Here is a 24,646-nt window from a genome sequence, read left to right on the forward strand (position 1 = left end):
ATGGGCAGATCTTGCCTTCCTATCTCGCGCTGTGAACTGAATGACCTAAAGGTCGGTGGGGTCATGTAAGGGCCTCTATAACATTATTATAAGGCACAAAGTAGAGGCTTCGGAACGCATAATTTTGAATTGTATTCGACTTGTAGCTACAATATTAGGTGATTAATATACTAGCGCGCAACAAATCTAGATAAAAGGTGATAAAAGGTCACAGTGTTCACAAAATAATTGGAAAACGGACATTAAAGTGGACCTTACAATCACTTTTACACACTTTTTGTGAATAGTTATTTTTAATTCAGTTTCATACATACCGAATTGATTTCTTATAGCTAATCTTCGTAGCAACTCCATAAAGGTCTGGCTGCCGACCTTCGGCACACGGTTGAAAAACAACAACTCCATCTCGGAGCGCGCTGTGTTGTTGAGCTCCCAAGGATCTGGGATCGATAGTTCATCTAGCAATTCCTGTTCAATGTCCTCTTGCGATCTCCCTTCTTCTGCCTCCAACGTCCTCTGCGGTTTGCTGCGCTCCTGGTACATGAAAACATAATTCGATACAGCTAACTAGCACAGACTGTAATGTGACTATTTTAGCAAACGATCTCTATTTTTGTTATATCAACCTTACTTAATTTTTACAACTTCCATATATTCGTGTATACACATTGTAAATGTGTACTTTTACTTAACGCCTTGCTTTAGTTAAGTAATACAAGTCACGATATCTTAATTAGATTCTAGTTATCTAAATTCAAGTGCGAATCAATAGTATATGAATATTGTATTAACGTAACTGTTAAGCCAGCACTTAGTAAGCATACAAAATGTTCAGTTAGTGTTGTTAGGAATAGAAATGTGTTTACCGCTCCAGTATTCCTTCTGATAGCTTCGAGGGCTTCTTTGAACTCTTGAGAGGAGGCGTATACGCGTTCACTTCTATCAGTTTGGACTCCTGAACAAAAAACATTGCAAATAAACATTTGACACTTAAGTATATGATTTTTAAAAAAGCTTTGTCTCTTATACGTCATTTACGGCAAACATTTTACAAAATACAGTTTAATTTAGTGGACTTTAAATAAATTTGTAAAAATGTTTAGCAAGTTGTCATATATTGTAGGTATTAAGAACAAAATATTGCCAGGTTTAGTCACAAATGTGAAAAAATCACCACCGAATTTACAGTTATCTAAATATATAGCAAAGACATTTAAAAAATACATAGACGAGGCATACAACATACAAGTAATTTCTCTGAAAGGTATTATATCAGTTGTCATGTTTAGTCTTCCATCTCGTGTCCTTGTATCTACGTGAATTAAAACATTTTACAAAATTATAATAAGTGAAAAATCAACGATGTCTCCTCTATATATGTTTTGAATCTCTTTGACCTGTAGGTTGTATTTTTTTATCTTTTCTCTGTTTGATCTACTGAATAAGGATGTTGAAAATAAAAAAGATTGATCCATAATGTCTATCTAATGCGATTTTACCGTATTATTTGTTACGGTAAAATAATAATTCTATAGTTACGCGCATGCACCATATATTCCCAAATTACACACTTAATTACGTATCTTGAACCAATAATTTGCATTGATGTAGCTGAATCATATCGGAGTAGTGTAGTATGAAAATGTTTTGTAGCTAATAACAGATTTAAAAGCTTCAATTGAAATGGTCATTGACTTTAAAACAGATGAAGTATAATGATGATGGAACTCACTTTAAATTATGTTCCTAATAATAAGAGGATGTTAAAATTATTTACTATTCACAATTATATTTAATTTAACATTTTAAAACTATTCTTTTTTTTATTGAAATCAGTTTGAGGTTATTTAACAGTCACTATCAAAAAATAATTATGATAAAATAAAATTTCAAATCTATTTTAAAAGAAAAACGCGTAATAAATTGTAACTACACAGAAATTGAGTTTTTGATTGAAATTGGATTTTTTATATAAAAAATGTAATTGCATCATTCTAAAAATGATTTATTAAAAAGCGACCAAATTGCTTCTTAGGCTTAGTGAAGCTAGCAACTGCTCCTCGCTGTAGAACTAATCGGTCAATTTAAAGCACAGATATCCGAATTCCTCGCTTGTGTAATATTCTTTTGTAGTTTTACATTTGTCGCACTTTGATTCACATTTTAAAACCGTTATAAACTCACAGCTGTTACCGAAATCGATTTGCATTATAGTCAACAATTCCAATATCGATTATTTTGTGGAAAAAAAAAATACAAAGGTGTTACTGATGGATTAGCATTTAATTACTAGATAAAACCCTGCCAAAACATAAGATACAACATAAATCAATATAAATTCAGGCAATTAAGACAATGAAAAGACTTAAGAAATAATATAATTCTTTGGTAAAATAAGATGTATCAACCAGTCGTTAAAAATCCGATAATGTTATTTTTTATTTTGATTACTAATTGAAATCTTTGCTAACGACAGGAAACATCAAATGTTTTACTGTGTTTCGGGCGATTAATTAAAGGTACAAACCGGAAAAAGGACAACATTATTGTAACAAAAAAATAACATAAAACTGAAAACACAATGATGTAAATCGACTTTTGTTTTTCTGAAGATGTTTTTTTACAATTACACAACGTGAGTACATATAGCACTGAGACAGGAAAAAATTGTATATTGCCTATCATGTTACAATTTCTATGACATAAGAAGCAGGCGCAAACCCTTGACTAAACTATCGCACGACTATTGTGTGATTGTCGATTGTTTCGCAGCCAATTCAACTGTTTAGTTGCACAACAAAAGCCGAATAGTGTGCGCACCTACATATAAAGTCATAGGAATCAAAGCGAGATTAAAAAGGTATGCGATAATTCAGTCAAAGGTGCACGTTCTAACAAGTACACGATAGCTGTATATCAAATCGCCAATACATTTCTCCGTCGCATAGCATAAATCACGTCGCTCGGTATCTCACGACGCGACCTCTGCCGGATGGAAATTGTCTTTCACGAATCTATAATACGCCAATGATCAACTCGACTCGATCGCAGTATCTTTGTTATTTGAATATACGAATCCTGTTCCATATTTCGATGTAACTGGCATTGTAAATGATCGCAAGGATTATTAATAATATTGCTAACAAGGATTCACATTTAAACTTTAATATTTATCTTCTTCTCTGTTATTAAACTTATTATTTCATCCTACCTCTGAATTTGGAGTTCAGACGTCATCATTAGATTTGTTCGTGTATCGGTGGCAATGAATTTAAAGCAACAATAAAATAACTTAGATATTTCAAAATAACAGTAATGTTGGCCGTTACTTAAGCTAAATTTCAACTCTTGTATTTTTATTTTAACAAAAAAAATTGCAGCAACTGGCACAGTAACAGAATAAAAGAAAATAATAAAAGACGTACAAGAATGCTGAAAATCAAATTACGCTAGGTGTGTCGATCGACGATATTTTTGGACACGCTTTTTAGGTTGTCCATTGTGCTGCTAATAAAACGCTTTAACGCGACTGTTCGGACGATAACGAAAAAAATATCGCATCAATAAGATTAAGATAGATTATAGATAACCCTCTGGATAAAACAGCATACTATTATCAACGTAATTGCTTTCTGATTATAGGGACAACGAGTGAAAAGATCGTATTAAATAAGAGAGTTCACAAAAAACCATATTCCTATTACTAATAAGTCGTTGGAAATTGGAACGGCAAAAACTACGTCTGCATTTCGAAGATAATGGCGTCTAAGAAAACAAATAAGACGGACACTTTGATGTATATAATAGCATTGAATTTGAAAAAGTCTACCTTTAATAATTTGGTTAGCGGCGCGCATCCGGCAGAATGGCTCATAGGCTCAGCCGTCAATTACCTCAATGAAGATGTTACTGTTCCACACATTGTGGTCTATTGACACACTTTTCGATACGTATGTTATTAGAGCTTTATAAAGAACTTTTCAAGCTTTTTATTTCCATACGTTATAATTACTTACACGATGTGAAGTTAATCATTACAACTTAAGATACAGTAATGTCGATTTCGGTAACTAATATGAAGTAAAATCTGTTTTATGTGTGACCATTTAAAAGTAATGAATACCGTCATTAAGGACATTTTAATTTTGTACATCGCGTGACTGTCTATACTAATGTCGACCATTTGAAGTTTAATGATCAAATTTGAAAGTGCCAGCAGCGAAACTGTTAATTCATGACTATAATGAAAAAAAAATCCATACAATTGATGAGATCTTAAGAATTAAAAGAAAAAAAAAATTTAAAAATGCTGTCTGCTATTAAATTTGCGTTTGTTTGGTGTTATCATCAAAACATGACCAAATTTTGATGGGAATACTACTGGAAGGTAGATAATGTGAGCAGGCATAACCTAGGCAATCATGACCAAGTCGCGACCAACGGATACTTTTTAATATTCAAAAAACAGAATTGTTAAGTAACTATCCAAACATGCAATGACATAATATAACTAATTTGTACACCTAACATACAATCTACACTAATTTGTCTTATAGATTACAAAGTAATAAAAATTGAAATCGTAGTTAGTAAATTAAATTTATCACAATCACTTACAGATTAAAGGCATTTTACAACAAACTTCCATTAGTCAAATAATCGTAAAATAGTTATTTTGTTTACATGACTTGAAAGTTAATTGGAACGAATCGTACTTTTTAGACCGTTTTACGTTGTTTGATCGGCCTATAAAATTTCGGCTGTAGGTCATCACGAAATCGCTCGAACCCTTTGACCTCAAGTTGTTCTTATCGAAAAACTATATGACTTTTATTCAAGCGTGGTCTTTCACAGCTGGTACTAAAAATAGATATAAAGTTTACTTGTGTAAGAGAAATACTGTTTAAATTATTTCGATAATATTTTCAAGAACTTTTTGCACGCTATGCATTAGCATCTTTACGTGCTAAAGTGAACGTTACATTGCTTTACGCATAGATACTAAACTTTCTATCATATAGCAGATTTAGAAGATTTGTAATCTAGATTTACTGGCATTTTATACCATCTGAATTTTTTAAACATACATTTAAAGTGGACTAGAATGAGAAAGTTTTGAAAACATTTGGAATGTATTATTGCCATGTTTCTTCATAAATAAAAAGATAAGACAATTTAAGTAATAATAATTTATTAGTGTTCTTGTAGTTTTGTTCTCTAATTTTTAGTTTTTACTAGAAAATAATTGATTTATTTAAATAATTAGGGATATTGTCAACTCCAGTAAAATTACCGGGAAAAATTACTCTTCTTATGTGAGTCTTAGTACCAAAGAATGTAGACTATAACTAACATTATGATGAGCCTTAACACGTAGTAGTAGAGTTAATTTTACATTACACAGAAAGAAAAATGTCCACGGATAAGTTTTTTCGTATTTCCAATTAGTGGGACAGAATTCCTTAATTGGATACAACTAGACATTTCTTCGCGTTACATGTTTCATGGAATATATGCTAGAAGTATGCGAGTCAAATATTATGTTAACAATACGCCCTTACATCTGGTTTAGCTTTGTTAAACCTTTATAAATAGGAAGTCTAAATGTCAATAGCCAAACATTTCGTCACATTAATTTGAGACGCACTGTAACTATTAAATGTAAGAATAAAATAATTTTTTATTCATACATTCAGTTTCATTTTAAAATGCAGCAAATTGGTAAGTCGTGTTCAAGTTTGTTACTGTCAAAAAGATCTAACAAAGCGAACAGAGGTCTGGCTAATAATGTAATGTTTCTACAGAGTCACGAAAACTCAATTCCCTGTCTCGATGATTGTCAATAGCGGTAAATTGTGACTCTACGAATATTTGAGATTCAATGTAAGAGCAAACTACTTATAGTAAAAAATAGTATTATTTTATTCACTAGCTTTCGCCTTTGATTCCGTCCGCGTGGAATTAAAAATAAAAAAGTATGTAGCCTATGTGTTCTTCCAGACTATCCTCTACATCTGCACCAAATACCTCTAACAAACATCCATCCATCCATCTACACATTCGCATTTGTAACATTAGTAATATTAGAAAGACTCTAGGTTCAGAAACTCAAATTATCATCATAAAACAATCGAAAAATGAAAATTTTACTCATGGAAAGACTTTTTAACTCCATTTGCACTGATTATTCATATTTAATTACTTAATCTTATGATTTTTTTTTACTTTTCCGTCCACTGAATACGAAACAATACAACAAAAGATTATAATGAACAAAGTTAAACGTTCCTTTTTTATCAGACAATGTAAAATACAAGAACAAGAAAGTTAACATCAAAGGTAAAAGTTGAAAACATTTTACCGTTCAGCTCCGGTGATATTAAAACTTAATTGTAATAAGACCAGTTTTGTATTGTTTGTAAAATGTCTTCACAGAATATGTAAACGTTAAACAAACTTATAAAGAATAATTATATTCTGTTCCTAAAACTCACTGACTTAAGAATAAAATTAAACTGGAGTCAACAACATTGCATAGATTCATCTTAACCAAATCGCCAAGTCATACGAAGGCATTAGACGATCTTTCTTCTAGTTTGAGTTCCCACAACCGAAATTAGGTACAAAACATATCATAACGCTTGTACTCTTTGGAAAAGTTGAGATAACGATTTTGTTTTTACGAGTGCTTGCACTTTAAAAACGTACGGCTAGACATTGAGAGGCGTGACTCGTCTTAGAATACCGTATGGTTCCCGATACCAATAGACCTCGTTAGGAAATACCTCCTTTTTCCTTGCCTATGTCTATTTTAAAACGATTTCTTGTACAAAACAATGTAAATTATAGGATAAGTTAGCCAGTAATTGATAGTGTTACTTTTTATATTCTTTGATAACTATTTTTATTACGCTTGTAATATTAAGTGTCAATATTTTAAAATGCTTGATACATTTTTATTGTTATATAAATAATAAATTTATTATTACTAACACTAAAAACTCTTACTATCCCCATCTACAACAGTAAGCTACAGTAATAATTAATTAAATCGCCTTATTAAAAGTGCCTGGATGGGTCTATTGCCATATCGAGTAAGATTTGCATGGTCGGTATAGAAACGTTTCCATTGTAAGAGCAGTCACGACAGCCTTCCGGGTGTTCGGGACGCCGCCGCATCCTGCCGGTCGTCGACCGACCTTTAAATGCTCTGTGGGAGGGAAATGTTTAACTTTGTTAGACGAGCAATGTTTTATTCATTGTTATTGTAATATAAATGTTTTAAAAATAAATTTGATTGACATTGATACTAGTGAAAATATTTAACAACATTAATAAATTTACTATCATTTACTTTTATTAAAGACGGAGGTTTTTTTAAAAGTAAATGTTAAAATTATTTGTTTGGTTTTGTAACAATCACGTGAAACGTTACATCGTTACTGTAACATATCGGTGGTAACATTTGCAATTGGAACTATCGCTTGGCTTTCTCTATTTTAAAAAACAAATAAAACATTCAAATTGCCTTGCGCTCTAGAATATAAATCTTGAATAATACGACATTGTATTTACATAATTTATGTCCAGACATAGGCCTAATAGCTTTATGTTTCGATTATATAGCTTATACTCTCTATTGGTTCCGGTTTTCTCCAAATAACAGAATTGCAGTAGACAATATTTTATTGTAAAAGAATATTGAACCTGTTTACCTATAAACCTAATATTTTAAACATTGGAGTTTATAAGAATGGAAGTTTGTTTGTTTCTATGTGTTTCAAAATAGACACGGATGTAAAACATAGTCTGGACGCACATATATGATCAAAATCAAAATACACATAAACGATGCGGACGGAGTCTCGGCCAAAAGCCAGTATTTAATGTAAATAAATAAATAAAAACTCTTTATTGGACAAAAAATATATTTTCACAAAATTCATCGTGGCTCCGTATCCTGAACTTAATGTATTTGTCTCTTCTAAAGAAAATTTTAATAAAAACAGCTAGAACTTCATCAATTTAATATATTGAACTGGAATACTACCCGTATTACATTGTCATTTATGGCTATGATAAATGCAAATCGTTTTTAAAACATGTGATACATCATAGTAAAATTATATTAAAAACATTAAATCCCGTAACTTTGAAGTCTATCTCAGCCTGTACCTCGAGGGTATAGGCGTGCTTGTTGTTTTATTAACAAGAGGAAATGCAGCGTTGGATTCAAGCCTGCAAGTTAAGTGCTACTTGCCCGCAGCGTTTAGAACGCAGCTTTTATTTATAGACATTTTCCTCTGTCTATCTTTTACTTTTGCTCATCTTTTTAAAGGTTACAAAGTGCTAATAGTATGTAGTATTTAAAAAGTTTACATGTATTATATGTTTAAAATAATAATGTAAACTAGATACGGATTCCTTATAATTGTGACGCGTATATTTTCAGCTTTTTGATATGTTCAACTTTTTTACATACTTATGTAATGGTTCCATTGCTATTGTTTCTTGGTCTATTATATTTATGCTTATGTCTACGAAATAATTTAAGGCACAAATAAATAGCTAAAATTTAAAAAGCTTTTCAAACCTATCATATATTTTAAAATTCTCAATAGCAAAGTAGTGTTCATAGCAACTAGTAGCACTAACGGAATTACGAGTCACGTACGAACGGTACCGACAAACCGACAAATTAAATATAGAGCAAGTATTGTCTGTGAATCTTTTCAATACATCGCTGTTGAATGTTTCATTTTGCTCAAAGAAAAAGGCGATACACTATCTATAGCGCCATTCACTATTGATTTTATCTTGTTTCTCAATCCATTTAGATTTGGATTTAACTTTATCTGATGTACTCATTGAAGGTAATTGTTAAAGCTTGAGCACTGGGGGTTAGCACGAACATTTGCTAGAAAGTATTCGTAACGTCATCGATAAAATTCTTATGGGATGTCGGTACATTACGCTCGTAAAGGCAATAGTCGTATAAATTTTCATGCTAGACCCCCTAAACGTATAATAGATATTGTACTTTCGATTTTTTTTTTCGTTGTTGTTTTGGAAACATTGGTGCAAAAGTCAACATTCAAAACGGTAAATACCAAACTCTGTATTGGCATAGACGATTTTATAAACCATGGTTTACAGTATCCTGCCAATTAAGAAATTATCTTAGTGCGGTAAAAGCCGCAAGCTTGTTCTGGCTTTATCACAGTAAATGGCAGTAGGGGGCGCTTTTAACCGCTCGACCAACGTAACGACTAGCGTTGTATTATGGGATATAAATGACCACAACAGCTACCTGATCGCGTAACGTCGTGGGGAGCTGTAGTTAATTGCTTGAGGTCTTATTTAGGTCACCTGGTCTTCCGGAATGTGGTCCTGGGTGACAGGTTATAAAATAACTGTACCAGCTATCAATTACCTATCAGTTTGATAGGAAAGTGATTTATAATCTCATGTAAATCGGATCCCGATACATTATTTATGAATGTATTGTTAAAGTATTCATAACTTTACACTATAACTTAAGTTAAGCGTAGGTTACTGCCAAAACATCTGTCTAAATAATTATCATGTGTAAAACAGATAACAAAGATATTTTAGCAGTGGGAACCTATGGTAATTTTAACAATACTACAAACACAAATCGCAGGTTAGCGTTTTTAAAAAGAAATTTTACTCATTAGCTAAATTGGAATAGATTAGAGCGTTATAAAAAATATTACCATAACATTTAATAGTCAAAAGATGAAGTTATTAAATAATATAGAAACATTAAGTTATAAAACATAATAATGTACAGTTCCATACACAAGTGTGTAACGCCACACGCACGGGGCAATCAACTCATAATTACTGTGCTCGTAACCTAATGTGTTGTTTTGATATAATCTAATACATTACAATTATACACGACTATTAAGATGTTTTTATAAAAATTTTAAATACACAAAGTATAATTATAAATATATTACATTGATTTTCAAAACGGTTTGTTGGTTAACCTTGACAGTTTAAACACGTCTGCTAGCCGTTCCAAAAGTTGCCATTTTAATTCTAGTGCATTACTATAAAACATCTGAAATTGAATTTTATCGTCTTATCACTGTAGTAAAACGATTACATTGTACGTTGCAAAATCTATTAAATTAGGTCCTGTTTAAACATCATAAAAATGTAACAACGTTAAGTGGTTTGAAGTAACTTGTCGAAATAAAAATTATCAGCCGTGTTTCAACCACTTTATCTATATCTATGCTAATATTACAAAGAGGTAAGTTTTTTATTTATTTATTGAAATAACTCAAAAACTGTTGAACCGATTCCAAAAATTCTTTCACTATTAAAAAGCTACGTTATCACTGGATAACATAGGCTATTGTTTTTTTATTGATTTTATTATAAATATTAGATAAGTTAAGAAAAGTTCCATCACTTGTGTACAACATATTGACAATTATATTTAACATAGTTATAGGCTTACTTACTTAACTTAAAAATCCCATATAAAGAAAGTTTAAGAACTCATTTGACGATGAACACATATTCTTTGGATGTTATCATAGCCATAATGGATTTAATACTTTTAAATTTCGGTGGTCAGTAATAAAAATCATAACTGTATAAATTTCGTTACGTTTTCTATCCAATTTTACGATTTAACTGCTTCTCGTAGATTTGTAAGCCGCAAAGAAAGTAAGCACCTTATTACGTTGACCACAAAATGTAATCAGTTGTAGAAATCATTTTGGTTATAGCACAACCTCTCACTATGGTCACAATATATCATAAGTATTATAATTTTCATACCAATTATGGGGAACGAAGTTATTCCTATCAATCGAAGTGATTTGAAATAAATACCATATGCATGGAGCGTAACAAATGCAATATATTAACAGTAACGCTATACCTACTGTGTATTTCAATAATGTACCAAGGTGAACATTCTAAGGAAGTTTTGATTTTTATACCAGGAGGCCAACCAGCACCGGGAATATTGAGATGGTCAATGCCAGAGGAATTGCAGATGCCTTTGAATACGATCAAGTAGCGTAGTGTTTAGTTAGAGATTCCTACAGTACGGGTCTGCTTACGAAATTTAACATATCTAAGTTTTGAAAGAGTTATGAAAAAAACTATACTCATCTACGTAATAGTAGTAGGGGTTATACAAAACAGACCGATACTCGAATGAATCAGTAGTCGCAAAGGCCATAAAGCATTTTTTGTTGCTAGTGAAAGTTTGGACGAGTTCCCGTAGTAACGCGAGCTGCACAATGGGGTATAACGCACCCGAACGCATACTAAACGCTTTTTCTATGACAATTTCTAAAGCCATTGCCAGGATTTCCTTTGACCTGAAATACAAGTGTCGCAAAGAATGTGCTGCCATCTACGAGTACAAGCATTGTTTTCGACGGAGTCATTGTGTCACCAATATAAAACGTTTTCGAATAGAAAATTTTAATAGAACTTTTTTAATTCAAAACAAATGTTAACTGTTTCAACTTCTTCTTCTTCTTCTTCTTTAGCTTTACAGCCCTTTGTGGGCCTTGGCTTGGTCAAGCAATTTTTTCCACTTCGGTCTGTTAGTGGCTACCGATTTCCAGTTTCTTATGCCAACATTCTTTGCGTCACGATTTACACCGTCTATCCATCTCAACTGTTTCAACTAGTATATTTAAAATAGATTTAAAAATGATCATTAAAGCTCTATGAATACAAAAACGCTTACAAGCACCATAGTGAATGATACTCGCAAATATGTGCAATGTAATAAACTAAAACTTACTATCAGTGAGGTGATTGAAGGCGGTGACGTCATCATTAAGTCTGCCCTGCATGCGGCGTAGCTTGGTGCTGAGGTCGCGTGTGTGTAAGAACAGGAACAGTGTGCAAGATACCGCCACCAGCGCCACCAGCTCACTGGTCCTGAAACAACAAATACAAATTTATCCAACACTGAAATCTATATCCGAACTTGAGATCGATCCGAAAATAAATGTCATTACTTATAATGAAACGGTTTACAAATAATTCGATTAACCTCTAAACAGATAACGTTTTACGATTGCTCTTATAGGAATAATTATGTATAAGAGCGCGTGCAAACCTATGACTAAACTATCGCACAACTGTTTAGTCCCGCTTTGTTTCTTATGAGCTTATATGAACCTACGCACACTAGTTTTTTAGTTGTGCAACTAAACAGTAGAATTGGCTGCGGAACAATCGACAATCGCAGAACAGTTGTGCGCCCCCCTAATAACCTGATTCATATAACACTTTCAATAAAAAATTAGCACTTTTCTGTGAGAATCATGTCAGGAAGTTCATTAAGATATCATTAAAATATTTTAAAGCATATTTAAATAAAAAAAAAGTATATTTAAATAATTAACATTCTGATATTTCAAAGCGGAATATGCAAAACTGACCTGGTTAAATATTATTTTGGTCCTCGAAACTGGAATAAAATGATTGTGCAAAACATATCAGATAAAATACTGTCGTATTAATGCATTTATGTTAATTATATTGATGTCCAAATACAGATTGAAATTAGAATTTAAATAAATATACCAGACTACTGGTATTTAATTATATTAATGATGTCTTAATCATTCTGTAAAACACGATTTAACGGTTGACTTATCTGCCAAAATATCGTAATGTTCCTAATAATGTAACAAAAAAATGTCTTAAAAATGTAATCAAGTACACTGTTTTCGGCTAAAGGCAATGTTCAGTAACACACATTCAGTAAACTGAATGCACTTTAAGTACATGCAGCATTTCACGCATATTTCATAACTACCGTTAAATGAGCAAAGGTGTAGGAGCATGTAATTAAACATTTCAACAAGTTCTCATAAAGACATGCCTAACAAATCGTAAGGCAGCTTGTGAACTATCTTTAGAATTTGTTACAACAGTATTTATGGTCTAAGTAAATTATCGCAATTAGTTATAACTGTGGACGGGTTCTAAATTATTTTAACACTACTTAAAGTTGATTTTTCTAAATAAATGCACTATATATAAGCGCTAGATCCGACACTTGCGTCAAAACTAAAATAAAATTCTACCTCTTCACTTATCTAAAATAAAAATACCCACCGTCAATAAATTAACTAAATAAAAATCGAGATCGAAACGTATAATGTTATATATACTAAACATGAAAAGTAACAGACATTTTAACATAGTATTAAATAAATCCAGTACTTCTACAATCCATAAGAAACAGTGTATTACTCTCAGTAAATCACCGGAAGTACATTACGCAAGATGTTCTCCCTCTTGCTCCGACTCGGTAAATCTCAAACCACTTCCGGTCGATGACTTTCATTATTCACATAAAACAAACAACAGTTATGTACAGCTATTGTACAAATGTTCAACAAATAAACATATCCAAGACGAATAAAAAAAATACAAAATGTTTGACCATGTATAACTTTAAAACGACTACATTTTTATTAAACTTTCTCGAATGAATGAATATTACTCAAGAATCGCGTTAGATTGAATGATTATAACAAATTCTTTTATTTGTTTATCTGTTGTCATCTTGCATATTATTTAGTTGTGCAACACTATCCATAAAATTTGTACCGAAATATTAGATATTCACACACAATAAGCAATAAATAATATTTATCTATCGCGGTGCAGGTTACAAGCGAAGAGAATCGATCCATCTTTGATGGATAACGGTAACATAACTCACAGATATTCATTCTCCGGCCATCATCGAATTATATTCTCCTACCTTATATAACGTATTACGTAACATTACAATACATCTTCTATATTTAGATGTATTCATTCTAATAAACTACCTTTCTAAGCATAAATGCATTTACCCTCACATTTGTATCCATAACCCATTTATGTCAAAACATATTAACGGCCACCAGTTGCTTAAATAAATTTATATTATTAGTTAACAAATTTTAAATATTTTGAAATGTTTTGAGATTGCAAATTTTAAATGATTGCAATTGTGTTATGCAAAATGTATAATGATCACTGATTAATGAAACAAAATAAAACTTATTACAAAATAACATTCTAATCGTATGTTTAAATGGAAAATAGTTGTCAAATTTTGCAACAGCAATCTGCATTCTAGTGCAAACATGCACTTAAAGACGTAAACTTGTAAAATCTTTTTGAGAATGCGCATTGACATTTTTTTTTATATCGTGAAGAGGCAAACGAGCAAGCGTCCACCTGAATTTGCCGTAATTACCGCTTCCCACAGACATTCACAAAAGCAGATGCGTTTAAAAATGTAAATAACAAAAATAAACTGCTGATAATAATACATACATTTGAGCAGTAAAACAATTAAGTAGTCCAGTAGTACTATAAGTAAATCCCTAGCACTAAAAGTCTGTAATTACCTTCGCTTCTCAGACACTAATGTAGGGTCTAAGCACATTTTCTCGTACGAATGATGACTTTGAGAAGATCTTGCAACCTTACATATATTTAATAAAAGGTATAATTTTATGGAGGCACTAGCTTTTATTAATTTTATAGCTACGTTCAATTAGACATAATAATAATAAGACGAACAGCCCATGTGTTTTCGTGTCTTGTGAAAAACTAATATGTATTTTGTTTTCAACTTATTGACTTAATTTAACTTATACGATTTTCGGTTGCTGGTTAACAAAAAACCAGTGCACTGCAGATTTTATTTTAGCATATTGATGATCGTTGTCTATATATTTAATTTAAAAATGAATAAATCAATTGATTGATTTTTAAATTTTTTATTAAACCCAATGAAAGAAGTATTTGCTTATTATTCTAATCGCTCGATTACCGTGTGGCATCACTTAATAATAAAAAACAAACGCAGTTCAAGAAACCTATAATAGAACGTCTGGCAGTTAACTCTTATTTTTTTTCTCCTAAGAAACCCGAGTTGACTAGAAATAGAGTCAATTAAATTGGCATTCCGGAAATATAAATGTACGGCCAATAAAACTCTAACTTAAGAACAACTCGACTTCGAGTTGCGTTACAGCTATTTGTACTGCAAATAAATTCAAGCATCCTTTCATTAAACTGCAGCTGGCTTCTTTAAGTACAGTCGACGTCGTTCGTGGTGTGCACAAAGGCGCAGTCGTTTAAACATTTTTTACGCCTTGAAACGCTAAATGAAACAAAAGTTTAACTTCTCTTTGGTGTTGCCGGTGTCCATGTGAGTTGTCCCCATGTCATATAGCAAATAATGTGCTGGATGTAACGTAATGTGTACATTACACACATTACGTTTAATTTGATTAATACGTCATTAGCGAACTTTTGGCATATTAGCAAAAAGGAGCGAGAAGTTAATTACGGGATACGTGGTATTTATTGTAACTGGAACACGGCGAACGAAGGTGACTGTACATATCTCCTTTTCTCACGCTGCCCGTTCGAAGCAACGCTAATTTGTTCCTTTCCCTTTTAGTGAACGTTTTAAATGTAAAAGTCAAGTCCTTTCACCTTTGAGAAAACGCATTGACTAACATACGTAACCAGATTAAGTTTCAAGCACAAAATAATATTGTGTAACAGCTGTATTGAAGAAAGTGATGGTACATCAGATGATTTTATTACCAACTGTTGCGCAAACAGATATCGAATTACTGAAGTATACGAATGACACTTCCTAAATATACCCTTAACATCTTTAATTTCTTACCGGGGTAAATACAACAATCAATTGCTGTGAGTGTCCACTATCTAAACCCCAGTTATAGCTTTCTGGTTACCCCTTATCGTTCGATGTTCACAATAAAAATAAATAATTTAGGATACTTTCCAAACCCAACAAACGTAGTTAAATTTTACTCTAATTTTATATAGTTTATGGTAAACAATATAACAAATTAACCTAAAAATAAAACAATAAACAGTTCGCTTGGTCGAAGAGATTTTTAAAACAAGATATTAACAGGTGAAAGTGGAATGCGAAACGTTAAAAAATTCTTTACAAAATTTTGCACAGCCACACCGGAGCAATTATCGTTTTAAAATAGCTATTGAGCGGTTTTTTATTTATCCTGGGAATAAATAGGAACAATAAAGCTAGAGAACAACAATGAATGTTTTACCTTGCGAATAAAACAATGCCAAGACTGTTACGGTGGCAATAAATTTAACTACAACGAACATCTGATCTGACGCAAATATTTCAAGACTTACAATTACAATTAATTCAGCAAAAACTTATTTGTTGCAGTATATACTAAAACCCAGCACACACCTTCAGTTTTAATCGTACAGTTCGATTGTTTAGTCAAATCGATGCGGTACAAACTGTAGGTGTATAGCGGGCTTAAAATTTGCCATTCCGTAGCTCAAGAATTATTGAATTGTTTTACTGTTTATAAATATAGAAAAAACTTGTTTTCCAAAAACTGTAACTAAAATTATATTGGTGTTTATTCATAGGTTAGGCTATAAAGAAACTTATTGTGTTATAGTAGACAAAACTTAATAATGTTTTAATAACGTATTATAACAACAATCTTTACTTACTTTAGATGTAGAAGCCAACATACCATAGAGCATGAAATACGAAAAACTAATTTTATTTAATCTGTAAAATGTGGTGCAGTGTAAAAATAAAGATAAAAGTGTTTCTGATTTTTATACCTCATTTAATTGCGGATGTTTGATGTCTGTGAATCAGGTCTTAACCTAAAATTAAATCAAGCCTTTAAAACGAAATGTGCTAATTAAAGTTATCGTTCAAGGGGGTTTTATAATTAATTTGAGCGGTTCTCTAATGGAAGCCTAATGGAATATTTATTCCATTTTAATGTTTAGTTATTTTAACCGTTTGATAAAGGATTAATTTTGTTTTAATTATTGAAGTACGCTGCGTATACTCTAAACTTGTCATAAAAAATTATATTGAATGCACTATTTCTTTTGTATCACAGTCACGCTCTATCATTAAATAGATTATAAAAAAGATTAGAGTTATTCATTAATGCGTTAAAACTACATCGAGTTGGCATAATGCGAGTGTACAAAAACGACACATGTTTAGTTACGCACTTAGTAACAATTTACTTCCGAAATTGTTACGTACAGTTGAGTACATTAATTTCTGACTTATTTCATTAAAACTCAAAAGTCCAAATTCATGGCAAAATACAAAAATGTTAAATCATATTTCCAAAATTTATTGATACTTGTGGTATAGGATCTTATGTGGGTCACAGATTTAATTCTTTGACTGATGATACAACCCTCATTATACTAGTAATTTAATAGGCTAGAACAGGGACAGCAATTTCCATTCGTAGTCATGTCAGCTTGTCAGTAAAATCAATCCATTGGAAACCTTACGGGCTTTAAAATTCAAATGCTTTGTCACTTGGCTTTCACCGATCCACTTAAAAGAGGTATAATATTAATTCAATTATGACCAATTTATGGAAACTAAACGCATATCGTCAGAGACAAGTAGATCACTGTGTCAACACACTCTTCAAGTTTTACCAATACAGTGAAAATTACGTTGTAAACTTTCACGATATAAATTAGTTTGTCAATTTATTATAATTTATTCGTATTTCCAATTTATCGTTGTAAATATAGCTTTATAGTTAATAAATGTTTTATTATATTGTATACTAATAATGGAAATAAACGCTTACAGTGTTTTTATGAGCGTCACATTCTAATAAATTAATTAAAAACAGTAAGATGCTTACAAATCAATTATTCAAAAATAATATAAATAATTTGCAAGAATCTTTACACATAGAAAGACCCATTCACCATTCATTTTTGCCTTAACTAGTCGTTATCGAGTTCTCATAGATCTTAAAGCTGACCACTTATTAAGAGAATTTATGAAGACAAATGGTTATTTAAGCGTTTTCCTTCGAGCATAGCTTTCACATCAATCTCAGCCGTAAGATGCTAAGATAAGTCGGATGCATCACTCACTTAGCTTTTTAAATCTAACGATGTTTCTGCGCTTCGAATCAATTAATTATATTCAAATGTGTAACTATATAAACGATCGACCAAACAAAACAATAATTTGTAATACAGCTATGTTAATGGCTGTTGAATTAATCGTATAGAAATAATTTAATGTCAATTTTAAATATTTGGGAGTATTATCTTGATACCAGTTTCATTAATTAATTATTTCGAAAAACCTTTCAATGTGTATATGGACAATAAAACGATTACCCTTCTTATTCTTTAAATTTCTTTTAAAATATTCATAGTTTTTACACCACAGAAGTCATTAAAATCCATGCGTTCTTTTTTCTTTATTTGTCGCACTAGAACACGCATTGACCGTATTTCTACGTTTAAATCCCTTTCTAATGTATTATTAAGCAAATATATTAGCATAGATATCAAAATTAGAACATAAACATTAAGAAAAAACTCTTTATAATATAAACAGTAAATTAATTAATTCGTGTTGAACATTGTGAACATTGAAATGTCCGTGACGACGTTCTAATTTACATTAAAATCGTTTAACAAAAAAAAACTTAAACCATGACAACTTAATCTTCTAAGGGACAAAAAAATTTAAAATAATCTCGTCGTAATTTTCGCTCTTGTAATCGTGAAAGTGACCTCAAAACGCGTCAACGGATTTAACGTTTAAATATTTTTTTATTTTTAAACAAAATACCGTTACAATTTTACATTACATTTTATCTGCCGTGGTATCTGTATATAACATTACATCATCACAATCCAAAGAAAATATGTATTTTTTTCTTCGTTATTATGATCAAGCTGTAATAACTTATAACTTTCTTTATTCTCTATTTGAACTCCGACCTTTCGACCTTCATTATTTTTTAATGGTGCTAATTGCGATACACTTAATATTGATATTGGTGACTTTAAATGCTGGGCATATTTTAATTATTTTATAATCTGTAAAGATAAAAATAGAATAGAAATGATTATCTATGCAATTTTCTTCGTTATCATTCGTTATATAGAGTAATAGAAAGCTTTGATGAATGGCAGACCTAAAGTCGGTCTGAATCTAGACGAGATTGGAAAGTTGGGTGCAGCTCACACTAACGGGTTGCAGGCTGCACTTTCCACGCAAGATGCGCTTTCTGATATCAAACGGCGGTACACAATATTGACCTTAATGACTACAATACATTTGTGTGTTTATCCCTTGCGCTGGCAAGTGATATGGCGGACTTTCATTGTACAAACGCGCTAATAAAATACCAACAAAATTATGTTTATGTGCTAATAAAACCAATTTGAGCGGCGAAAACTGGCAACTGCATTTGCAAATAGTATTCAGACTATTTGCTTTATAGAGTAGCCGTCGCCCGCGACTTCCTCAGCGAGGAATCATCTACCTTTTCCATCAACATCGGTCCAACCGTTCCGGAGATTACCCTGATACATACTTTAACTATGTACTATCGCTCCAATTTTATTAATATATCCGAATCATAATTGAGACTCCGCCGTTTTGTATAATTAGATTTTTTTTATTTGATAAATCATAAACTTTTTTTACAATTGACAATAATTTCTTTAACAATAAATTCTTATACGTAGCGTAAAAACTAGGAAGTATATTGTACAATAAAAGCAGTAATATACGCAAAGCTTTGTGTAATACCTATTCAACGGAAGTGTATACCAGAACGTTATGTTCACCGCACACTTGGTTGAGTGAAGTGGTCTTCAGACCAGAGAGAATACAAGATTATCCACAACGACGTTGTCTATGCTTAATTACGTTCCATAGACTTTATCTAACGCTGGACAGTTATGATAATGATGTCAGAGTGTTCTAAGCTTAGAAAGGATTAACTACATTCTCTTTAATACTTGAAAGTAAATTTCAAGGTTTATTTTTAAGTTATATAAATCCTTTTATAGCGTACTTGATAATGGAAGGTATTTCCAAGTCTAATTAATTTCTTGATTTTGAAGATTATTGCCGCATCGCGACACGTGATTCAAACCTATGTACTTCAGTGTTACATATTACGTAATAGATAATTAATAAAAGCGACTCTGCTAAGTAAAAGTTGCAAGATTACAAAATGATGGGTTTACTTTCTCAGCTCGATTAAGTTTCAAGTTGTTGAATAAAAAACCCGGACGGTCATGTGATTTTATCGGGGTCCGTCCTCTCACTTTCCGGCGTTACAGCGTGGGACAGCGCCGTCATAAAGACTGCATAATTTATGAAGTTATAGGTTCACAACGCCCAAACAGACCACTTTTACTTTCCAATGTTACATACATAGACACACATCATATAAAGATCTAAGTTATTTAGAGTTGCAAGAATAATGGAGGAGTGTTGTGGTGGTAAGGAGTGGTGGAGTTTTAAAATGAGAGGAGACATTACAAAACATTTTTTTTTGTTTTATTAGTAGTTTTCAGTAAAAACTTTGTAAATATTCGTATAATCGTAAAATGAAGTATGATGAATGATGATGATAAAGCTTTGTTAATTTCAGAGAAGTGTAGCACTCATTTACAATATTGGCTCCGTAGATTCAAGTTTATAGCGTCTATTAAAATGTTCTCTTAGTACTTAGTGTTATTACCAATTTTCTATGTAGTTAAACGTCATAAAATTATTTTACATTATTTGAAAATGTTACTTTTGATGTAGCGACGTAGTTTGTTATTTTTTATTCCTCATAGTTCCAATCACTAAACGAGTTCAAAGAACTGAAGTTATATTGTAGTCATTTTTCACCACACACTGGACACTTTTTATTCTCTTCTCCGAATGACCACTTAGTAAATGATAAAACGAATAAGCTATGCTTGATAGGAATACAATCAGTTTTTTTATGTGTTTTCTAGTAAACAGATTGTTATATTTAATAGATTTAAGACTGCAATGACCTGACGTTCAAGGTTAAAGAATGATTTGCCTTTAAGGTGAGAGATTTCTTAGTAACAAGGAAATATGTTGTTAGTTTCGTATATCATACTAATGAAGTCTATCATAACGTAAATAACTACAACAATGGCGTGCAGATAATGTTGCAATGCAAATTTATTTTCGTAGGAAGAGTAGTTTTAGAAATATCGTATATCCTAATTAAACATCCAGTACATTATGAAAACTCTTTAAGAAATCAATTCTGAGTTTTTTAAATGAGCAAACACATTCATTTTGTTCACAATTCACATTGTTCTGACCAATTCGATCGGAGGCGACGGTTCGATAAAAGTATCAATTATTTTCCAACAGTTGACAGACGATTCCTTTCTTAGCTCCTTCCATTATTCCACCTGGATCACAGGATGTCCTTGTCTACAAATAAAATCTTTTTATTTATCAAAAATTACAGGGTGCTCCAAAAATCGGAATCGAATACTGTTTGCTTTTTTGTTTATCTTCATAGTGAATTAAGTTTATAGTTAGTGGCAAAGCAACTCTAAATGCAGTTAAAACAGTACATACTTTATCATGTTATGAAAAACTGCTATGAATTGTCTACAACAGACAGGAGTGACGAAATCATCATTCATACAATAGAGCCTTTGTGCTCTAATGTCACAAATCTGCTTCGTTCTGCTTGTCCGCACAACACGACAACAAAAGAAACAGCAATGAAATCCTGCGCTGTGCATATACCGTAAAGTGATTTCTTTATTTTTTATATGTATGCTACAAATCTGGAAAGTAATTTGAGTGTAATAAGGGTAGGTATAGATAACAGTTATCTGCTATCGAAAAATTACTGGATATCAAATTTTTAAAATGAAAATTAGTCAGCGACTTTTTCAATGAAAGTTTACAAATTGAATATTTTTACCTACTTAAGATAGTAAATATAACCTGTATAACAAGTGTTAATTTATTCCTGTTGAATACGAAAGAACTGTAATTAAAGTGCGTGCGTATTCATGAACTTTGTTTACCTCTGATAAATATCAAAAAAACATTGTAATTACCCAACATCCTGTATACCTATTGTTTCCCAGTAAAACGGGGGGATTTTTTTACATTATAAAATTGATTGTAAGCTAATAAAGTGTAGTGGAATGTAGCCTCCTCGCAAGTCATGCCTTTGCCTTTACTTCGAGTTTTTTTTTAAACTTTTATCGGGAAAAAAACATTTCAAAAACTATTCCACTGAGCTGGTGACGATGTACGATCAATTTAGCCATACAATCATTTTTAGCCGTACGTAAAAATAATGTAAATGAGATTTTAAAACTATCAATCTTCGCTGTAAGAAAACTATTATCGCCATTTGCAAGTAAAACATCATTACAATGTAATAAAGTAGAATATACATATAATTATGTTAATCCTTACCTCTATACTCATCGTCAACTAAATTGTTAAACAATCAGATAGTTAAAAGTCGATTTTGTACAATTATGCGCACGCCTTGTTGCTTGTACAAACATTTTTTGTGTCTATTATTATTTTATAGTGAACTTGAATACCGTTCACAGATCTTATGATAAAAGTCATTTGAACCAAATTTACAGTTACTTGTCTACATGGTACGGCACCGGACACCCAATTGTAAAGTTTATAGAGGCATAATCATACTAATATTATAAATGCGAAAGTTTAGATGGATGGATGTTTGTTACAGTTTGTAGCCTAAACGGCTAAACGGTTTTGGATGAAATTTAGCATACATGTAGAGCATAGTCTGGAAGAACACATAGGCTACTTACTCTTTTTAATACCACGCAGGTGGAATCGCGGGCAAAAGCTAGTATTGACATAATTACACAGTATTGATTTATAAAATAAATAGAAAGGACAACTGTTCTTATATGTATCTAAAATGTACAATAATTATTTTATCTTAATAAGATAGTTAAACAAAAAAAAGCTATTTTGAAAGAATTCTAACAACTAAAAAACATGGAAGAGAGTCATTATTGGTAGGTTGCAAAATGATAGGGTTCGCTTACGAGAACTTTATCGATGGTGCTTGTAATACACGATCGTGGAAGACATTAGAGTACACTAGAAGCCAAAAGAATAGAACCATTTCATCATTATACTGTAATCTATATACTTGGAGTAAAAAATGTAATAAAGTACAATTCGAATAAAAAGTGCGTCATTGAATATCGTAGACTTTAGATTTTAGTTAGTAGAAAGCATTTTTCTTTAAATGTTTAGCAACAAAACTGTTTACCTCTAAGTCTTACTTTGTTTATGTCACAAATCTTACTTCTTACTAATATTATAAATGCGAAAGTTTAGATGGATGGATGAATGGATGGATAGATGGATGTTTGTTAGCGTTTGTAGCCTAAACGGCTGAACGGATCTCCATGAAATTTGGCACAGGTTTAAAGCATAGTCTGGAAGAACACATAGGCTACTTTTTATCTCGGGAATAATTACGGTTCCCGTGGGATTCATTAATTTAGTTTTTTAATGTTCACTCGATCATTCTGCAACGGTTCAACATATCTTATTGAAATTTGGCACAGATATAAAACAAAGTCTGGAGTACACATGAGATAAGCTTCATCCCAGAGAAATGTCCGGTTCCCGAGGGATACGTAGCTTTTTATAATTTATATACTTCGTATGTTTTCTAATTCCACGTGGACGGAGTCGCGGGCGAAAGCTAGTATTGCATAAAACACTTCCTTGACATTGAAGCTATCATTATTAAGTCATCATGTGAGTGAGGAAGTGGTTACTGTTATTTCCAAGGCCAAGATTAAACTTCAACATAAACTCTTATTAAGTACTGTGGTGTTGATATTGTAAACCCTTTTTTTAATTTGAATTATTAAAGTCGTATAATCTGATATATTTATAAAATGGCAAATACTTTTACTATAGTACTTTACAGATATAAATATTGCCTAATTTGATACTTTTTATATTACAAAGAGTATATTTAATGCAGACTTTGTAACCTTTATGTAGTGACGTATTTTTGTATACAAAATATTGTCAATGAACATAATTTATGATTGAAATAACGAATACGAGAAAGTGTTAGACTACTGGGTCCAGTTGACCGTCCTTACCCTCGTAAACACAAATTAAAATGACGACCTCTTAATTACATATTTATCATTCTTTGAATCGTTTTAACATACTTTTATTATATTTAAGGTACCAATTATAAAAGTCGTAATTGGTAAAAGTATAATTAAATAACATTTACTTTTTAAAACTTGCCGTCATAATTACTATTTTAGATACCTCTGTCATTTGTTATATTTTAATGTTGGTACTTCATCCTAATTAATGTAGACTTTTTAACAAAGATTAATTAAAACTAATATGCGATATAAGAACATTGAAAGTTTAATTTAAAAAACCCTTTTAATTCACTTTATTTTTATTCAGTTGATAAAATTACTGAATCTTAACGCATCTAATCGAACATTGAATAAATCTTGTCTCAGAGTTACTTCATTAAGTAATAATGAACGTTTCTTTGTTGGCCCACAAACTTATAACGAAGCCCCGCCCGCGCCCGTCTACCATTCATAGACAAATCAATAGTCAATCAGAAACCAATTTAAAATAGATCCCGGCCCTGATATCTTCATATGACGCACCAACATAAATACCTAAATTAATCAATCCGTCTTTTTAATAAGATTTTTTATTGCAATTGAA

At 31.5% G+C, this 24,646-nt stretch overlaps 1 protein-coding gene across 1 annotated transcript in view; it reads right to left on the reverse strand.

The window, feature by feature from the left end:
• Positions 1 to 24,646, reverse strand: part of LOC106109819 (heparan sulfate 2-O-sulfotransferase pipe) — a 43,323-nt gene that overhangs the window by 6,261 nt on the left and 12,416 nt on the right. The window contains exons 3-5 of the mRNA XM_013291437.1: positions 11,807 to 11,946; positions 867 to 955; positions 315 to 534 (exon numbers count right to left, since the gene is read on the reverse strand). Of these exons, the coding sequence (XP_013146891.1) occupies positions 315 to 534; positions 867 to 955; positions 11,807 to 11,946 (449 nt within the window). The remainder of the gene's footprint in view (positions 1 to 314; positions 535 to 866; positions 956 to 11,806; positions 11,947 to 24,646) is intronic.

The sequence above is a fragment of the Papilio polytes genome, unplaced genomic scaffold, assembly GCF_000836215.1.
Source record: "Papilio polytes unplaced genomic scaffold, Ppol_1.0 DF821067.1, whole genome shotgun sequence".
Lineage (NCBI taxonomy): Eukaryota > Metazoa > Arthropoda > Insecta > Lepidoptera > Papilionidae > Papilio > Papilio polytes.